The sequence below is a fragment of the Lepisosteus platostomus genome, chromosome 27 (genome assembly GCF_059453375.1).
Source record: "Lepisosteus platostomus isolate fLepPlt1 chromosome 27, fLepPlt1.hap1, whole genome shotgun sequence".
Classification (NCBI taxonomy): domain Eukaryota; kingdom Metazoa; phylum Chordata; class Actinopteri; order Semionotiformes; family Lepisosteidae; genus Lepisosteus; species Lepisosteus platostomus.
In genome coordinates this window covers 5,838,243-5,858,144 of record NC_142637.1, presented here as the reverse complement: position 1 = coordinate 5,858,144, position 19,902 = coordinate 5,838,243, and the positions used below count along the sequence as shown (strand labels likewise).

The 19,902-nt window shown below is 46.6% G+C and overlaps 1 protein-coding gene across 2 annotated transcripts; it reads left to right on the top strand.

Moving 5' to 3' along the window:
* The first annotated feature begins 2,002 nt into the window (after window positions 1-2,002).
* matk (megakaryocyte-associated tyrosine kinase) lies at window positions 2,003-19,353 on the top strand. Of its 2 annotated transcripts, none has more exons than XM_088621740.1 (13): window positions 2,003-2,249; window positions 2,599-2,655; window positions 4,667-4,780; window positions 5,005-5,120; window positions 6,332-6,551; window positions 10,136-10,229; window positions 11,178-11,243; window positions 12,229-12,328; window positions 12,687-12,771; window positions 13,574-13,647; window positions 15,076-15,271; window positions 15,820-15,906; window positions 18,187-19,353. In XM_088621740.1, the coding sequence occupies exons 2-13, from the start codon at window positions 2,647-2,649 to the stop codon at window positions 18,376-18,378; spliced, it is 1,353 nt and encodes a 450-aa protein (XP_088477866.1). In that variant the 5' UTR covers window positions 2,003-2,249; window positions 2,599-2,646; the 3' UTR covers window positions 18,379-19,353. The 2 variants fall into 2 exon arrangements, with proteins under 2 accessions (XP_088477866.1, XP_088477865.1); XM_088621739.1 differs by having other exon boundaries at window positions 2,004-2,249; window positions 15,817-15,906.
* Window positions 19,354-19,902: the final 549 nt, after the last annotated feature.

Here is a 19,902-nt window from a genome sequence, read left to right as displayed (position 1 = left end):
AATAGGTGCACCGATAAAAAGAAGTGAATACTGTACTGACAAAGCACAGAAAAGGTATTGGATGTGAAGACAGCCCAGCCAAAACCCTTCTTTAATCGGAGATCCTTGGATCTGTTAGCTACTAGTAAACAAGTGAGCTAGATGGGGAGAAGGGCCTCTTGTTTTCAACCTTTGTTCTAGATCAGTGGTTCTCAGTCCTGCTCTCAAGAGACCTAGCCTGGTCTTTTTTTCTACGGTGTTGTTAGTGTCCTAACAAAATACCTTCCCCTTGTTTTAGATGTGAAACCAGTGGAAAATGGGTCGGGCAGCACACTCGCGCAGTGGTTAGCAATGAAACTGGAGCCCTGGCTTCCATTCCAGACCTGGGGTGCTGTCTGTGGGGGGTTTGCATGTTCTCCCCGTGTTCTTGTGGGTTTCCTCCAGGCGCCCCAGTTTCCTTCCACAGTCCACAAGCCATACTGGTAGATTGTCTTATGGGGAAAAATTGGCCCTGGGCAGTTTGTCTGTCTGTGCCCGGTGATGGACTGCCATCCCATCCAGCATGTACCCTGCCATGTGCCCATTGCTTGCTGGGATAGGCTCTGGCACCCCTGTGTCCCTGTACTGGATAAAGTGGGAAGAAGATGGATGGATTAAAAGGACTAAGTGAGACAATTAGTTCAATTTAAGTAATCGGAGAAACAAGTAGTGAAGGGGGAGAAAACAAGGTGGGAAAGCACCAACCACAAAGCTTCGCAATGGGTGGAGTGGGTGCCAGCATATAAGGAGGAGTCCTCTGCAGCCAGCAGCACAGCAGACGAAACGGAAAGCTCTGTAGGGCAACTGAAGAGAACTAAAAACCATTCCTGTAACTTGCTTATTATGGCAAATGTCGCATCTGGGAACCAGCTGTTTTATCATGAGGCAGAAACATGAATCCACGGGTCACAAGTGGAAACCACGTGCGTACAAAGTGGAAGTGTGTTTAAAAGCCGGGGCGTGACTCAACCCACAGGGTTGGGGGATTGTGGAACAAGTAACTGATCTCTGCTGTTGGGGGAAAAACTGGTTTCTTTCAAGGAATGGCTGGAAGAGATCCTTGGATCCGTCAGCTCCTAACTCCCAAAGAGGACACATGGTGTCCTCTTCCTCGTAACCTTGTACAATCTCGCTCTGAATACAGGTGCAAGACGGTTTGCAATCCCTTCAGCACCAGGGCAGAGCTAATATACGTATCGCTCGGTATAACTCCTGTGCAGATCCTCCACTGGGCTGTCCGAACAGATCCACTGTATAGGAAATTCAGGTGGGGAGCTGTGTCAGCATGCGTAGGCTGCAAAGGAACAAGTAATAGGTTTATTCCATGCTGAAAAAAAAGAAGAAAGAGAACACAACGTTTCGGCCGTGGAGCCTTCTTCAGGCTCCATGGCCGAAACGTTGTGTTCTCTTTCTTCTTTTCGGCATGGAATAAACCTATTACTTGTTCCACTGTATAGGAATGTTATTTAGATGCACCATCAGTCTAGTGGTGAAAGGTTTCACTGTTTCTTTAAAGCCTTATGGCACCCCGCCCCCCCGTGTTCCCTAGACTGACCCCATGTTGTGGGTACTATGCAGATATACTGTATATCCCCCCTCAGTAGCCGGTACAACAGCCTGTCACAAATACTGTATCCTGACCCTTTACTGCCCCCAAAAGTTTATAAGTGCTGACACTCCCCTAGTTATTCTATGTCCTACTTTCTTTTTACAAAATAAAGCTGAAGAGCGATCACACCCACCCCTTTAGCCTAGTGCATATATGAATTAATTAATGCATTATTTTCATTCGAAGCTTTTTTTTTTTATCAGCGTGTACCCAAGGTTTGCCGAATAGTATTGCGAGAGCCAGAGGCGATCTCTTGAGATAAAAATCAAACAAAACGGCCAAAACACCGGAATAACTGCGGGCCTAGGTACCCTCTTCATGTGCGTGTGTGTGCCCTGGCGTCGAGAGCTGTCGGCACCCCCGCCGCCCCCCCCCCTTCGTTTCTCCGAGCCTGAAGAGAAAGCTTCTGCACTGCACAAACGAGGAAGTGAGCAGTGGCCGCCGGCCTCCTTCCCTCCGTGTCCGCCAGTCTCTCCTTGGCAAGGAGAGGATATAATGCAGCACTTGTCTTGGCTCCTGTGCGCTGGGCACCCCTCACCTCGGCGCTGGAAGCAGGGCGACTCCGGGAGACGACACGGCGAGCCGCGCAGAGCCCGGCGGAGAGAGAGGCGCACAGCGGCAGGTAAGCGACATTGAGGATCAATACAAGGTTAAGTACATCAGCCGTTTTTCATTATTATTCATTCTGTACCGAACGTAAGAAGGTGCAGTGCACCTCTCATTGGAAAGCGCCCCCGCTTATTCGCTGACCGTCTTTTTGCCGTTTTTCGTCCGTGAGAAGAGCCATAGGAAGCGCCTGAGGATTGTTGTCTTTGTAACAAGTGCACTTCTGCATAATTGAACGTGGTGGACTTTTCTAAGCTCATCTGTGTAAAGGTTGCCTGCGATGCGCTTGTGTCGTGTGAGTCTTGGTTCAAGGTAAGGGGGATAAAAAAACTGCATTCTAACAGAGCTCTCCTTCTGTCGTTTAGGATTTGATTGAAATATCCATGAAATAACATACCAGCTGGCTCCCAGAGATGGCAACAGTAAGTTCTGGTTTTGCTGGACCGGTGGAAGTGTTATATGAATAGACGATGCTTGATTTGAATAAGAGCTCACTGTCGTTAGGTCTAGACGTGGAGAGGGGACAATATTGTTCACTTGACTAGCGATTCATTCGGTTAAGCAGGTGCTATAAAGCTGCGTAATAGTTTTCTTTACGGTTCTTGTAGTAACAGACATGCCCACGTCCCCCCAAATAAAAGAAGAGAAGAGAAATTGGACTTAAAAAAAAATCTCCTCTCAAGCGAGACATTTCATGTACATTTTTTTTCCTGGTGTTCAGGCGGTTGTGCGGAAAACCAAAAGCTTCACCCCCTGTGTCAGATGCAGCAGCCAGTGCAATGGTCAGTGTTGTGAAACACTGGGTTACTCTGTTGAGAAACGAAAGCCCGTACACTGGAATTGTTTGTCGTAATAAAACTGAAGCACCGCTGGGCGATGTGGATAAGCCAACAGAAAATATCACTGCTGTACCTTTTACTAGATATCAAACTGCTGTGCGCGTAACCTAATTTTTGTTTTTTCATTTACCTCAGTGGTTGAGTCATTTCCTTGTCAGTTTCGGAAATTAAGCCTTAAAACAGTGGTAACTGCTGACAAAACACTTGTCAGATGGAGATCATATTTAAGTCTCTTATGCTTGCTATTAGTAGCTTTAAATCTCACAGTGCTTTGGGAATGCTGTGAACTGATATTTCAGGACCACTGGATTAAAAATAAAGTTTGGATTTGGGCAGATTTACTAAAAGAACTCCACCACAAAGTGTTGGACACATTTCGTTCCAAGTCTGATGAGAATGTGGGTATTAAGGAGACCTCAGTTTCATTTTGTTGAAACACTGAATTAATCTTCAATGTTTCCCCCTTTTTCACCGGTGCTCAGCGTGATGTGACCAGTTGGAGTGTACAGGTATCAGGCTGCTTCTTACTTCTCACAAAGACGGGGGTTTAGAACGCCATCCTTTCATTTTCTAACCACTTCGTCCAATTCCGGGCCATGGGGGAGCCCTGGCCTATCCCAGCAAGCAATGGGCACAAGGCAGGGTACGCCATGGACAGGACGCCAGTCACTCACAGGGCAGACTCAGACATAAACACTCACACCAGAGCCAATTTTCCCAGAAGCTGATTAACCCACCAGCGTGTCTTCGAACTATGGGAGGGAACCAGGGGAAACCCATGAGAACATGCAAACTCCTCCCAGACAGCGGCGCAGGTGCAGAATTGAACCCAGGGCCCCAGCGCTGTGTGAGGCAGCAAGTAAAACACTGTGCCCCCCCTTCCGCCCTCGCAGCCCCATCTGTAAAGGGAAAAACCGGTGATTTAAGGAAGGGTGGTTTCCAAGTGTTACAACGTTCTGCCGTTGTCAGACACAAGCGCAGGGCCATGAATGAATCTCAGACCTTTGTCCCTGTGCTGTGGGAGCTGGCTTCTGTCCAGCGGCTTTGTAATGGCATCGATACGGTAGAAATAGCTCCGAAACAGATGTTGTAGAGCTAGAGTGCAGCCCTGGTTTCAGTTACTGAATTTAAATAGCTGTCGCTTCCTCTTGCTCTTCTTCAGAGGGGAAGTTCTGAAGGGTCACTGGGGAAATAAAACACATGCCAGCCAACAGCGGCACCTCGCCATAACTGAAGGAGCTAAGAGATGTATTTTGAGCCCATCAGTGGTGACTCCTCTAGTCTTTCAAAGTTGCTTGGATTATTTTCTTAGACAGCGGCTCACAGTTGCAGCAGCAATGCTAACCACTGCCGCAGCACTGGGTGGACCGTGACGACATTTGATACTCTTTTGAAATGGGCAACACAAAAGCCACCACTGCGCGACCTGGTTAACTCTGCTGTCCCGGCGACCGCTGGATAAGAGGAGTCAAGCTAGGCCAAACGATGACAGCCAGCGCCATTGGCTTGAAGGCACAGCGACAGGGTCTTTGAAGAGACCCCAATGCATGCTCTGTGCTCAGGCCTGTGTGTCCGTCTCCCCTTCTCTCCGCAGAAGAACTGGGTGCCCGGCACGCAGTGTGTGGCCAAGAGCGACCACACCAAGCCCAAACCTGGCGAGCTGGCCTACCGTAAGGGAGACATCCTCACCATCGTGGAGATTGGAACAGTAAGTTCATTTCCCCTCCGCAGAGCAGCACTGAGCTCAGCATAGCAAGCAGACCCCTTACCATCTCGTGTCTCTGCAGTGGCTGGTGGGTATTTTTATTTTGGGGGGGGGCAGTTTTATGAGGTGTGCCAGCTCAATGATAAACGCTTTTGTGTTCAAGGGCTGAGTTAGGGGGCCAACAGTCTGTGCTTTTGCCCAAGCTCTCTGTGCCTGTTTTGACTCAGGGGAAGGGGCTGTACAGGGCTCGCCACAACAAGACCGGGGACGAGGGGCTCATCTCCGCGGGCAACGTGCGCGAGAGGGAGGCCATCCGCGTGGACCCCAGCCTCAGCCTCATGCCGTGAGTCGCCCCGAACGCCCGGGCACCAATCCACACCTGCTTGCGAGCGACCTGCGGCGTGGTTTTCAACATCTTTTTTTCGTTTGTTTGTTTCTTCTTTCTGGTAACTCAAAATTCTAAATATAGACCCTTGCTGTTTATTTGCTCTTTTTAACCACGTCCAGCCTCAACTGTTTCTCAAGTGCTGTCCTCTGGCTAGGTTTGCAGTAGGTTCTGGGATCTGATGTCTGCCACATCGGATGTACTTTAGATATAGATCTGAACCATTTAATAGGGTAGTTGAAAAGCTTTTAAATAAGGAGGGACATGCATGCAATTCTTGGACAATATAAAAATGAATAGATATAATGACCTAAAACATTACTTCTCGTATGTCTGTGTATAATGTTTAGTATTTCTTATTTTATAAACAAACTTCTTTCCATTTCCAAGACAGCAAGTATTTAAGAATGTCATTTGAATTGTGAAAAGCAGAGGCTCCCCTCCAGAAAAATGTAAAATGATTTGATTGTGGATATTACGTTATTTCTTTTAACTTCTGGATGCAAGTTTTTTCATAAAAAATCCAGTTTTCAAGTCTGTTCAGGTGGTTTCGGTGATCTGCTCGTGCGCTCTGCGGGTTTCTGCTGTAATGTTGTACTGTGTGCTCTGGTGCTGAGAACTGGGCTTTATAAACTGGGCCCTAGTTCTGAAATCCGGGCGCCCCCGTGCCTTCATCTGCCTCGTTTCCTCACTGGTGTCCCGGCTCTTGTCCCTCTCACTACACTACAAAGGGTTGTGGCAACGGCACAGAGGATTATAGGATGTGATTTCCCATCAGTCGGTGAGATCCACACCATCCGCCGTCGCGATCAAGCCCCATCCATCATTCAGGACCATCCCGGCCACAGTCTGTTCTCCCCCTGCGCTCTGGCGAGCAGTACTATTAAAACAAGGACCACTAGACTCTAGAACAGCTTCTACCCCACTGCTGTACGCATACTTGACAGCTAACTGTGCAATGCCTCAGACTCAATGCACGTTCCTGCCATGTTTTTTCACTACTACATATTTATTGTTCTGTCATTATTATTTATTATGTTTGGTATGCATTGTCTACATTGTGTGCTGTTGTACTGTGTATGTCCTGAGAGATCAGCGAGAATAAGAATTCTATTGCAAATGTACAGTACATATGGCAATAAACTCGTCCCCCCCCCCCTCTCTCTCAGCTGGTTCCATGGGAAGATCTCGGGTCCGGAGGCGGTGAACAAGCTCCGCCCCATGGAAGACGGCCTGTTCCTGGTGCGCGAGTCCATCCGACACCCTGGGGACTACGTGCTGTGTGTCAGTTTCCAAAAGGAGGTCATCCACTACCGGGTCATCTACAAGGACAACAAGCTGACCATCGACAACACGCAGTACTTTTACAACCTGATTGACATGATCGAGGTGCGTCTCCCTCTGCCCCATTCCAGACCAAGAATGTTTAGGGGATGCATGGCCAATTCCCTGTGAATCCCAGTTTCTGGAATACCAGCAACACCATTGCTCGGGCGAGAGGTCTCTTGTTTGATTCTGGTCACACTGACAGTGCTAGTTTTTAAATAAATCCAGAAGAGCTGTAGGAAGTTTGGGGGGCCAAGCTCGATTCAAGATTGTCTCTACTCTAGGGTGTGCTCTGTCTGGGGAGGAAGCTGACTTAAATGTGGTGAATTGCTAGTCGGATTGCGTCACATATTTCAAGGAAGACTGTAGAGGTTGTTGTTTAAGACGTAGTTACTTGGGTTCAGTGTTGCATTTAAACAGACATCTCTACCCCTGCTTTTTGGGTCATCTTGCATTCTCCCCTTTACTATCAGCATCCTTTTGTTTTTAAGCAGCTATTAACATGTTCCTGTTGTCCCCTTGCTCTTCCTGTGTGATCATCAGTTTCTGATCTGATCAAAGCAGACACGAGAGATTGTGATAGTAGCTTGGTTACCACATTTCCAGTAATCCTTCACAGAGGTGGGCAGAGGGAGGAAACATTGAAGCCCCAGTCTTACTAAAGTCTCAAACATTTCAAAACAAGCGGATTTTGCAAGACCAAATTGCCTCACAGCTTTAAAAGCCAGGGTTATTAATAGCTTTTATCGCCTTGGCTTTGAAAGATTGTCAAGCTCAAGGAAGAAAAGTTCTATCAGAACCGTTCAGCCCTCAGTCCTCCTAGAGTTAGCTCACTTCAGAGCCTGACTCATTTCCCTGTGTTTTTCACATGATAAGCAATAAGCAAAAGCATACTGCTGCCCACATTTAGCATAAGTGGCTGAGTGTTGGCTGCTGGTGTCCCTGTTTTTAGCAGAATGGTCAAACTGGAACACACCTATACCAAATGGTCTTTCACTGGTAAACACTTAACCACAGTTTCACCTGTTAATGGTCCGAATAGCAACTTTCTGCTTGCTAGCTCTGGAACCCAGAGCATTTATTTATATTTTTCTCTTTCCTGAACTAAAACCGACAATGTACAAGTGGTTTTGTCTTTTGTTTTCCCCAAAGAAAAGTTATGATGACATCCTGGTTTCGAGCCGCTGTGCTGGTATAGTTACGTCACCTTTAGATTGGATTCCTTTATTGAAGTGTTATTCTCATTAGGAGAGGATCCTAATGACAGCCTTGCCTTTTTGGTCCAAAGGAATTTGCCTACTACAGAGTGGTAATTAATACTAATGTGTTAAATGCCCACATTTTGTATGACACTCCTCTTGTTCAGTTAAACAAATGGTATTTAAAGCAATAGATATTATTGGAATGTGGCGGTGGTGTAATGTTAAATTCTGAGCATGTTAAGAAAGAAAGTATTTGCTGAGACGTGACCCCAGAGGACTAGACATGAGACTGCAACAGGGTGAAGTGTGAACTAGCAGAAATGCACCCTGACTGCAGAGTAGGCCTTGTGTTAGTAACCCCCCTCTCTCCTCTTCAGCTTTTTCACACCCTGTGATATCTTGTGCTCTGTTATGAGAAGAAAAAAACTCTAGAGTTCCACTGACCACTACACAGTGGAAACTTCACATGTCGGATCTCTCAAGTATGAGGTTTGCGGATTATCAGGAAACCTAAAAATAATCGCCTGTATTTAAACTGACAAGAGGAGTGGGCATATTACATGTCTCCTCTGCACAACACTGGCTTGTGGGCTTTTTTAATGGTGTTGAAAAAATGTGAAATGGGAGCTTGAGTATTATTAATTGGGGGCTCGTTAAAAAAAAAAACATTTTGAGGTACCAAAAAAGCATCTCGCTCTCTCACTATCTGCTAACGAATCTGGAATCTGGAAGGGAATCCTACTCTCCACCCCACCTTGTAAGACAGATTAATTTCCCAGCAGCAATTAGATCTGCCAGCAGTGCTGGTGCTCCGAATTGGAGATTCCCAGGAAGGAAGCAGGCCTTCTTCGGACCAGATCGCAGACTGTTGTCATCAAAGTCCGAAAGCTTCTGGCCGATTAGGGTGGGTAGCCAATGCGCTGCGTTATTGACGTAAGGGGACGTTATTCCAAACTGGCAAAATAGCTAATGGAATGTCAGTGAGCTGCCAAGAACATGGTGGATGGCCCCTTCAGATTTCCAGTGAGTCTGCAATATCAGTGTATGTCAGGGACAGTTAATAAGCGCTTTGGCTTCAATTTAAGCCCTGACCCAGGCCTCTGCTGTCTATACTTCCAAGGTTATTACAGAATGTTTAAGGGGACACCATTCCAGGTGGAAACTGCCTCTGGAGCTCTGTGACTCCAGCTCCTACTCGGTACTGCTCCTAATCTCTGAGGAGGACTAAAAGGTTAATAACGCTTCAAATTCAGGAAGGAAGGATATTGCATGCACAGTAGTCATTCAACATGTATCTCAGAACTGAACCTTGGTCACCCCAGTAGTCACTCTGAGACAAGACAGCTGTCACAGCTTCGTCTTTACCACCTGATGAGCGGCTCAATTGCAGGGGTGGGGAAGTTGTGCATCGAGCAGTATTCAGAGGGGTTTTCCAGGGAGAAGCTTTGAGTCGACTGAACAGATTTCTGTTCTGCACACTTCCTTGTTGTGAGTGTAATGTACACATTCTAGAATGTTGTGGTCTGGGACAGCGGATGTCTTCTGAGTGGTTTTTGTACTAATCGCTCTGTATCAAAGTGTGCAATCGAGGTTGCATCCAAAGCTTCGCTGTAGGCAGGGCTTGATTCTCTACGATTTCACTGCAGTGCATACTGACCCTGCTGTTTACACATTCCTGCTGAATACTCTCAGATTCCAGGTTTTTCTGACATTTTGTGCACCGAAAGGAAGGGAGAATTCAGTCACCCCCCCTGATCCAACTCATCCGATTTAGGTGAAAATCTCTTTTCTAGTCTGTAACAGTAGCTCAGGCAGACCCGCTGGGCAGTGTGTTATTATTGTTTGTGGGGAGGGGGTTTTCTCTGAAAGGGGCGACTTGTGGTTTCACTGCAGTGTGTGGTTGCTCTTGAGCAGGCATTAACAGCATGGCCGTTGAATCATGTTAACTGTTCCTGGAAACTGCAGCAGGGGGCAGGGAGTTATCTTGACAAAGGGAAAGGGAAGGCTGCATCGCGCTTGCTTTAAATAAATTCCCAAATTTGCTAGGCATTGAGGCGGTAATTTTAGCTCATCACACAGCCAGGACAAATTAGCCGTACTTCCTGTGACAAAAAAGCTATTTACTGTATTTAACCAACAGTATCGTGAAACCTGCAACATAGAGGAATGGACTTGGTCAAGACAGAACCATTGCAGTACACAGTATTCACAACCAAACTGTTGAGCAGGCAGGTGTGAATTTACACTCTGGCAAGGGCAGTGGCTTGCTTATTTTCTCAAATCTTTTTATTTGTCTTCAAGGACTACAATGTAATCTTTAAAGATTCCTAAATCCTAAGATTTCCTAACGCAGTGCGCCCTCTGAATAGCAGCCGGTCCCACCCCCCGCCCCTGCTCCGGCAGTCAGCGTTGCCCCCTCGCCAAGATGACCTCTCTCTGTTTCAGTTCTACATGAAGAACAAGGGAGCCATCGCCACTACCTTGCAGAAACCCAAACAGAAAGAAGGAGCCAAATCCGCCAAGGAAGAGCTGTCTAAAGGTGGGGTTCAGCCAGAGCGAGGTTTAGCTCCCGCCCCCCCCCCCCCAAGACAAACGTCACAGCACCCCTTCTGGAACCAGCTGAGAGATCAGAACGTATTGTAGGAACAGTCACTAATGAGAGAAGCCATTCGCCATTTCTGGTCCGTTTGGCAGACAGTAATTCATTGATCCCAGGACCTCAATTAACTGTTTCTGGATCAACATCAGGGTAACGGCTTTACCCATGTGGATGGGTGCCTTGTTGCACACTCCCACCACCCTTTGGGTAAAGTAGTGCCTCCTGATTTCAGTTTTAGAGGCACTTCTGCAGAGTTCCCACTTGTGTCCTCTGTAGAAAGGCATGCTGGGATTCCCCCCCAGTCTCTTGCTTGAGAAACAGGGGTTTTAGGAAAACCTGTAGAGTTCTATAAAAATGTCCTTATTCTCAGCTGAAAATTCAGGGTCACTTTAGAGAATCTTCTAAGTAAAGACATTTCAGCAGAAACTTATATTTCTATCTGTTTTTCATGGCTCATAAAGCCCTGATTATCTGCTCAAGGCAACTCGAGCATTCCCTTTACTGTTTATGGACCTGTAAAAAAAAAACAGTACACCTCTTGGGTGTGGGTCTAGATTCTTCTTATTTTCTGCTAAAAATTCAAAGAATTTGAATGTGATTTTTATTTCATTTGAATTTAAAAAAGCTGACATTGTTTATATATATATATGATTTATATATTTTGCATTGTCTTTTTACTGCAGCATCTTCGCTTGACTCTGCCACTTGTGTCTGCAGTTCTAGGTGATAAAATGACTTGCTTTCCTCATATGCAGGATTTCTTGGGGATATTGTAACTTTAGCACAGAGAAACTTTTCTTATTTTATACTCAACACAGGCTGAGTGCTTTTTAAAGAGCATATGAATCAACAGGACTCTTGCTCAAATGTCCTGTTCCTGTGTTTCAGCGGGGTGGCTGCTGGATATCGAGAAGCTGACCCAGGGACAGAGCATCGGAGAGGGCGAGTTCGGGGGTAAGTCTGAGCAGAAGCCCAGAGAAACTGAGCAGGGTTTTCTCCTCTTTAGGGATGAGGAGGTCAATTGTTCAGAAGTGGATACAAGGCCAGTTTCCCCTCCAGATCAGCACAAGGACAACCATTCAGCCTAGTTAAGGGCATGCACCAGACCGCAACAAAAACACTGTGCACAACATGGAGCACACACAAAGACCTCCAATAGTATTTCGGCCTCATGAATCGCACAGAGCCTCACACAGGCATAGATGTTGTTATATACAAAGGCACAATGTACTGGAGGGAATTCATCTGTTTGGGAAGACTTGGGGAGATTAAAAAATAAAAGCAATAAAGGTATTTGCATTTGGGAAATATGCTTTCTGGGGAAAAATATTTTTTAACAAATGTGTACTTATGGCACTGCGAATGTCGATAGAATTGCTGTATTTTGACAAAAGCATAAAGAAAACACTGGATTTCTAGTAAAATATGATCCTAAATGTTGTTTTTTATTATAAAAACTCTTATTTTATGGAAGGAAAAAGAAAAATTGTTTCGGTTTCTCCTGCTCTAGAAACTCGAGGAATACGAAGATGTGAAGTTTCAGTTCTTAATTCTCTTGACTCTCTAGTTAGCAGTGTATTGGATACGGAAGCAGTTGCCACGTATGTGAGTCCTAAAGTAGTTCAAAACTATCTAAGCTCAAACCTACATAATTATATAGTCAACAGTTTAAAAACATTTTTCACAAAGGGTATGTTGGAGTGATTGAGCTTTAACGGTCTCTTTCGTATTTCGCTGTGTTTGCTTATATTTTTGTTTATATTATGCTTTAAAGCACTTTGGTTTGAATACTCTCCGCCTCCAGGCGGTACTAGTTACAATACTGGATAAGATCAGATGTTATGGGGGTGGCCGAGTTCACGAAACAAGAATCCGATTGTCGCGGAGTGATGTCGTCACAGCAGCGGCTGAGCGGACTGTGTTCTCTATCTCCCCCTAGCGGTGTATGAAGGGGAGTACATGGGCCAAAAAGTGGCGGTGAAGAACATCAAGTGTGATGTCACCGCACAGGCCTTCCTGGAGGAGACCACTGTCATGACGTAGGTGTCTTCCGTGCTCTGTCTGACTTTCTGCCCTGGGTGGTATCCTTCCTGTGCGTAAAACCCTGCATCAGTCATATAAATTCATTGTGACCTGACATGATCTGATTTAGCAGTCCCTGTATCCCCCACTAGCTACCCCGTTTCACCCAGCTCCTCTTTATTTCTGTCTCTCTGTTGTAGCCCTGCCTTGCTCCCTCCCCTCTTCCCCACCCAGGTGCTCTCCATGTGGGCATCTCCTTCTCATCCTCCATGTTGCTCTGTTGGCACTATGTTTCTCTGCCTTCTCGTTCAAAACCCTGGTCGTTCATCCTTCCCCCCTCGGATTCTGACTGCTGCCACTCTCTCCCTCACCCAGGAAGCTGCAGCACCCGAACCTGGTGCGCCTGCTGGGCGTGATCCTGCACAACGGCCTGCACATCGTCACCGAGTTCATGGCCAAGGTGAGCGATCGGGGGAAGGCGAGAGGCGTCCTCCGGCAGAGACTTCTGACGTGGGAGGGTTGGCAAAGCTCCTTGTGTTCTTGATCGATGCGAACGGCTGTGGGGTTGCGGAATATGTTGCAGAGTAAAACGGAAAGCTCGTTGCACGCAAAGCGCAAGAGCCATGGTGACGCTTTGCAAATGTGCGGCACAGCTTGTGCAAGAGAGGTTGATTTTATTTGCTGTCCCCCCCCTCACAATGCCCGCAGGGTGACCATACATGACTGGTTTCCTCTGACACAGCCACAGAAGTGAAGTAAATGTGCTGTAGATTCCTGCAGTGAAGCTTTTAGTTCTGCAAGGAAAAAAAGAATATAAAGGTTACAATGGAGAGGAGGCCATGCAGCCATTCTGACTCATTGGGTTTCTAATAGCTAAGTGGTCTGAGGATCGCATCCAGCTGATTCTCGAAGCAAGACAGCCTTAAAAATATCTGAGTAGCTTGATCCAAACCTCCAACCCTGTACAGGCGTGCCTCCTGTTCTTAGCCTTAATTGTACGTCCCCGAGCTGGTCTGTGAGATGACAGCATGTGTAGCACAGCTTCCTGACCTGATGTGTCCCTGCTCACTTCAGTTATGACATAGCTCTGGTGTCACTGTGGGCTGTAGGTGTCACAGTCCTGGTGTATCATACTGTGGAACTGAGCTCAGTTTTAAAAGGCAATGTGATTGGCGTAATGTTACAAAGAAGTTGTTCCATTTTTCATCTGACTGTCTGGTTATGGACTTAAAAATGTGTCCGTCTGTGTGTCTGTGCTGCAGGGCAACCTGGTGAACTTCCTGCGCACCCGGGGACGATCAGTGGTTGGAACCAGACAGCTTCTGCGCTTCTCCCTGTGAGCTCCTCTCCCTCTGTCTCTCCCCTTGTCCTTGCAGGAGAGACCTCGACCGCGAGCTGTGCCTCCGCTACTGAAGCTAGGACAGTCCGCTTGGCTGAGCCAGCTCTTGTGATCACTCAGCAGAACAGTCAGACACGTTCTGAGCTCCTTCTGCAGTCTAGTGTGACTGTACTGATATGTGAATCAATGCCCACTTTCCAAAGCTGCTCCTGCATCTCGCTCAGCTGGAAGACGGGAAATGCTGCAGTCTAAGCCCAACTAGAGCCATCCATCCATTTTCTAACGGCTTTATCCAACTGAGAGTCTCGGGGCGAGCCGGAGCCTATCCTGGCAAGCAATGGGCACAAGGCAGGGTACACCCTGGATGGGAGTGCCAATCCATCATAGGGCACACACAGACTTCCTGACCAATTTTTCCCAGAAGCCATTTAACCTAGCGGCATGTCTTTGAAGTGTGGGAGGCAACCGGAGCACCTGGAGGAAACCCACAGAGGCAGCAATGCTAACTAGTCTGCTACTGTGTCGCCCCCTATCTAAACACTGTAACACAAAGCAATAAGTCCACCTTCAGTGGTTTGCTAGGGCCTATATTAACTTGATTCCTGTTGCTGCAAGTAATCTAAATGAAGAATCGTGGGTTGTTTAAATAAAGTTCTGAGTCTTTAAATGAGGAGTCGCTTAGTGTGCGGAAGCCAATGGGGTCTGCATTTTCAGTGGGTAAGATGAACAGGGAGGCTTCAATACAAGTTCACTGATAGAACTACAGTAGACCCTCGCTATTTGAGTTTTTCGTTTATACAAGATGTAGTTCTTCCTGCCTGTTTTTTCATTTAACGAGCAGGTTTTCACTGTAACGAGTTGGGCTCTCGTCAAGCACTGCTGAGATTCTTCTTTGCTTCACGGATGAGGAATTTAATTTTTATTAATTAGTACATTTAACCAGTTTTATAATAAAGGCTTCGTGTTAAGTGCAGGATACAGTGTGTGTTATTGTACAGGATAGTTCCTAATGTTCACGCATTTGCTAACAACTGTAATGGTGTAACTACTGTACTGTAAATGAGCAGGAGTGTTATTGTTTTGCTCCTTATTGTTTAGGAATTGGCTAAGACTTTAAAGCATGTCACTCAAATAATTTATCGGTGTTGTTATAGTTTTCATACTTAGGCGCCATTCTGTGTTGTGTTAAGGTGACACTTTGGCGTTTGAGGGAATATTTTTGAGTTCTGTAAGTAATAGAAATATGAGTTTTCATCTTACGAGCAGTTTTCCGAGGAGCAAATTAAACTCGTATAACCAGGGATGACTGTACAGTCTATTCCATCGTGACACTTGCATGAAAGACTCATGTATGGACAACAGAAGCTCAAGGTCTCAGGAGTGGGCTGTACCGGGGGTCACAGGCGATCCATGTGTGTCCCGCAGGGATGTGTGCGAGGGCATGGAATACCTAGAGTCCAAGAAGCTGGTGCACAGAGACCTGGCCGCCCGCAACATCCTCATCTCCAGCGACAGTGTGGCCAAGGTCAGCGACTTTGGCCTGGCCAAGGTGGACACCAAGACCTCAGACAACGCCAAGCTGCCTGTCAAGTGGACTGCTCCCGAGGCACTGAAGAAAGAGGTATGCTTCCCCAGAGGAGGGCGCTATACGCGTACTATGAGCATTCGATGAAAACAACACAAGCATTATGTGCATGGCCTATAGGCGGTCATCACTGATTCCGCTTGTTTCCAGGTTACCCATGCCACTGGGAGACTCAATGTAAAAGGAAGCCTGATGAAAGAATTCAGAAATCAGGAGAGGACCTATATGCTAGTAAATCCTAACTGGAAATCAGTTTCCAAGATCTGTGCCCTGGTGTGACCCTGGAGTGGTGACCTTGTTGACATTACAAACACGATTTCAGCTATTTCAGATTTAGCCTGCTCATAGGAGTCCAGATGTATGGCACTGTTGCTCAAAGTATAGCCAAATTGTTTGGTAATGCATGCACAGGAGGCTAACATCCAAAGATGACGAATTAAGAAACAATAGACTTTAAAATGAAGACAAATAGACTTTGCCCAAGCATTGCACTAGTATTGAGGATGTCACATTAAAGCGCAGTGAAATCCTCTGGGATTTGCCAGAGGGATATCTCATTTCATCACATGTTATCCCTGCAGCAGAAATTCTCTACGCGTTCAGATGTCTGGAGCTATGGGGTTCTTCTCTGGGAAACCTTCTCCTACGGCAGACAGCCCTATCCAAAAATGGTGAGTCCTCGCTGTTAATACGGACAGAGTCCCTGACACCGGTCCTGGTACTATGTATTCTCAGCCTGGATGAGAGTCAGGTCATTAAAATGAACTTTGTTGATGACTTTGCATTTCAACTGAAAAAAATAAGTCTGCTTAAAAATGTATTTGGAAGAACGTAAAGAAATTTAGCAGCCTGTGCTTTTGAAGTTGTTCTGTCAATAGTTCCTTTGTTTCTGCAAGGTGCAGATCTTGGGAGTCTTTTTGTTTTTTTTTTATACAGAATTTTTAAACAGGCATTAATTATTATTGTCCTTGTAACCCTTAGCTTTTTTTCTTTTTGCACTGCTGAGCAAAAAAGTGTATTAAATGGATAATTTCATACAGTGCCCACTGTATCCATTACAACTATCAGCATTTTCTGACCGCTAAGAAAAAATCCCAGATCTGTGACCTAAACAAAGGTGAGCTCTCAAGTGACCCTTCTCAGGCGCTGAAGGAAATCAGGCCTGATTAGGACAGTGAGAGCTCTGCTGCAGATGAATGGTGGCTGTGCTACGTCACTGTGTCTGCTCTTCTGGAAACAGATCTGCTGCACGTCTCGGTCAGCCATGGAGTCTCCTGGAGAGCAGGCCAGGGGCAGGGGAGGATTGAGAGAATATCCTTTCCTGCTTTCTGCGTGTCTTAATCAGGATTAATCACCTTAGGTTTCTTCTGGCAGTGTGCGTTTCACTTCTAGGGCATGTTCCAAAGACTTTATTCAGCTTGAATTGGGTCGGGGATAAAAGGAAAGAATAAAAAGAAGACAAGAGCACAGATGTGCCAGAAGAGGGCAATCAGGGACAGCATTTGTATTGAAACTGTAACAGGCGACATAAAAATGCCTTTTTCGAATGCTAGAGTAATATTTAATCTGGTGTACTTTAATGTAACCTGACTCCAACAAGTCTTTTGCTTGTTTAATGATTTCGATGAGCTCTGGCTGAAGTACGACCTTTACAGGGTGAGATCACGATACTGCTGTCATTAAAAATGACAAAAATAAAAATCAGTTTTAGGTTCATTGAAATAAATCCCATCCTGTTTTTTTTTCTTCTGATTTACATAAGTGAAGACAATTACAGAGTTTGGTATTCTGTTTAGAAAAGCATCTCCTCGCAGACTACTACGCTGTACCTGTGTGAGCTGACATGTTGAATAGTGTATTTTATAGGAAAGCATAAAGTAGGGTAAGGGTTTGTAGGCCCTATTTCTATGGTAACGGCACCTATTAACATTGACCCAGGAAGGAGAATGTTAGAATAGTTAGGCTTTCATGGCTTGATAGTCTGGCCCTATTTGTTTTCTTTTTTTACTCATATTTTAATAGGTTTCTTATATTTACTCATACTTATATTACTTGATATTCTTTAGAGAACTGGCAACTTTTCAGTTCCTCCAACTATAGCTCTCTCTTTTTTAATATAATATGATTTAATATAATATTATTTTTATACACCTGAAGAAGGCTCCACGGCCGAAACGTTGTGTTCTCTTTCTTCTTTTTTTCAGCATGGAATAGACCTATTACTTGTTCCTTTGCAGCCTACGCATGCTGATGCGGCTGCCCACCTGAACTAATATTATTTTTGTTTTACTCAACTGTTTAAGAATAGCCAGTTGTCGGTTTTCTCCATCTTGGCCTGCGGCTATGAACCATGCAGCCGCACACAGGGGAGAAAGAGGAAGTGTGGGCAGGCTCCTCCAACCTGACCCGCCCACCTTTGAGCCAATCGACTTTTAACACGTCACAGGCTGCCCAGCCCCCTATTGAGGGCTCAGTGCTGATTGGAGGAAAGGCTTGTCCCTCACTGACAGTTCTCAGGGGCCTCAGTTCTGCTGTGGGGCTGAAGGAGCCCTGGCTAACAGGTCCCTACCCTGACATGAGCCAGGCCTGACAGCTCTCTTTGAATCCTCCATACCCTGGGAGGTGGGAAGAGCTGTTAAACTGGTCTAAGTAAGGCGGTAGTAAATTAAATCGGGCTAAGCTGAAATTAAAACCAGGAGACGTGTCCCCCTTGGAGCTACGGCTGGAAAAAAGGTGCTCTCTCTGCTCCGTCTCCACACAGACATACATTACTGTATCTTATGAGCTTAAAACAGTCTTGGTCGCTAACAGCAAAAGAGCGATAAGCTTAGCACAGTGACTAATGGTTTGTGAGCTGGAGACAGAGACTGAACTGCAGGGGTCGGTGTGGGGACATTGTAAGCGATGTGGACGAATGATCGCCCCCTGTGTCTCTGCGCTCTGCCCCTCAGTCCCTGAAGGAGGTGAAAGAGAAGGTCGAGCACGGATACCGGATGGAGGCCCCCGACGACTGCCCCCCCAGCGTGTACGCCCTGATGCGGAGCTGCTGGGAGAGCGACCCGGGGAAGAGGCCGTCCTTCCGCAAGCTCCGGGACAAGCTGGAGAAGGAGCTGCGGGCCTGCGGCGCCGGGGCCGCGTCCTGAGCCGGGGGGGCTCCGGGAAGGGCTAGCGGCAGAGCTCGGGAAGCTGGCCTGGCCGAGAGCTCTGTTCGCTCGGCACCAGGGCCCGTTCTGCCCGCCGCCTGGGGGTGCTGGCGTGTGTCTGCCCTGTAGCAGGGCTCCCGTAAAGGACGTGGGGTATTAGTCAGGCGGGGCTGTGGCTGCTGAGAATCCCACATTCCCTGCCAGAGCTCGGATCCACCGCTCACGTCAGCCACTCTCTTGGGCACTGGTCCTGTGCAGAATGCAGAAACCAGTTTTTTTTTTCTTTCGTTTTGGTGTTTCGTGACCTGCGTCGACGCCTTGCTCATCTGTCGGCCCGAATTTGAATCACCCGGGCTCTTTTCTTCGCCCCACACTTCGCCGAGGGCTGAGGCTCGGGGTGGGGCGTCCTCAGAGCCTCCTGTCTGTCTCGCTCCCTGTTGGGACCCCCTCACCTGAGGGTGCCAGACTGCCGGTGCCCAAGAGCAGAGAACCGGGTCTTTGCCAGGACGTAGCGGTGAGGCAGGGAGGGGGAATTGGAAACACAACCTCCGTGCCAAAGTCATTGGATGCCAAAGAAAACCTGCTTCTGTAGCTGAGACATTGACCGTTATACCCAGACCTTCAGAGGCGAAGCGCCGATAAGCACTTACAAAACTATGGATCTTTTCTAAGCATTCAGAAGGAAGCCCAGGTGACAAGATGGATAGCATTTCTTCTCTGGTTCCACTCCAAACCAACAAAAATGCGGAGCAAATCCAGAAGGAAGCCGATAAAGGAAATGGTTGCATGTGGTCAGATATGTTTACACTAGGACCCTCCTCTCCCTCTCATACAGAGCAGTGATTTCCTTACCTTTCCCATCTCTTCACATGGGGTGACCTCTGTGCACACTATATAATAAGTACCTATAACAATAAAAGCTCCTTAAAGGCTGTACATCTTGGAAACCACAATAAAGAATGTTATTTAAAATTGTGTTTTGCATTGCAGATGTATTATGTTGTGGTGGACAGGGGCAGGATTACTGTAACACTGAGGGGAATGCAGTTACAGCGACCCAGCTCAGTGCCATGCGGTCTCCTTCTTTGCTCTTGCAGAACCTGGGCTGTTCTGAAGAAATTAATCCCTGGGCTGAGTGCCCTCTGTGGAGTCCTGACACAAATACTGAGAGAAAGAAACACAGCTGATCCTGGATTACAGCTCTCTTCATTCAGTCACGTAATTGTCTACAATATGCCCTGGGACTTGGGGCTTAATATGCAAAATCTTGAATGTTATTGCTGATATAAGTAAGGAATTACAGGACAGAAGGGCAGGGGCTTTACTGCTACAAGCTTTTAAAGAGTTATAGATCAAGATGTCTTTCTGTTTCAAACAAAGAATCCATTATGAGACTCGAGACAGACTGTTTTTGCCTGCTTACAGGTTGATGAGCACACATTTTCTACATTCCAGCTTCATCCCTGTCATGTTCCTGCAGGTCTGACTGTCGTGAAGGTGCTCTTTGTGGGAGTGCTGTAAATT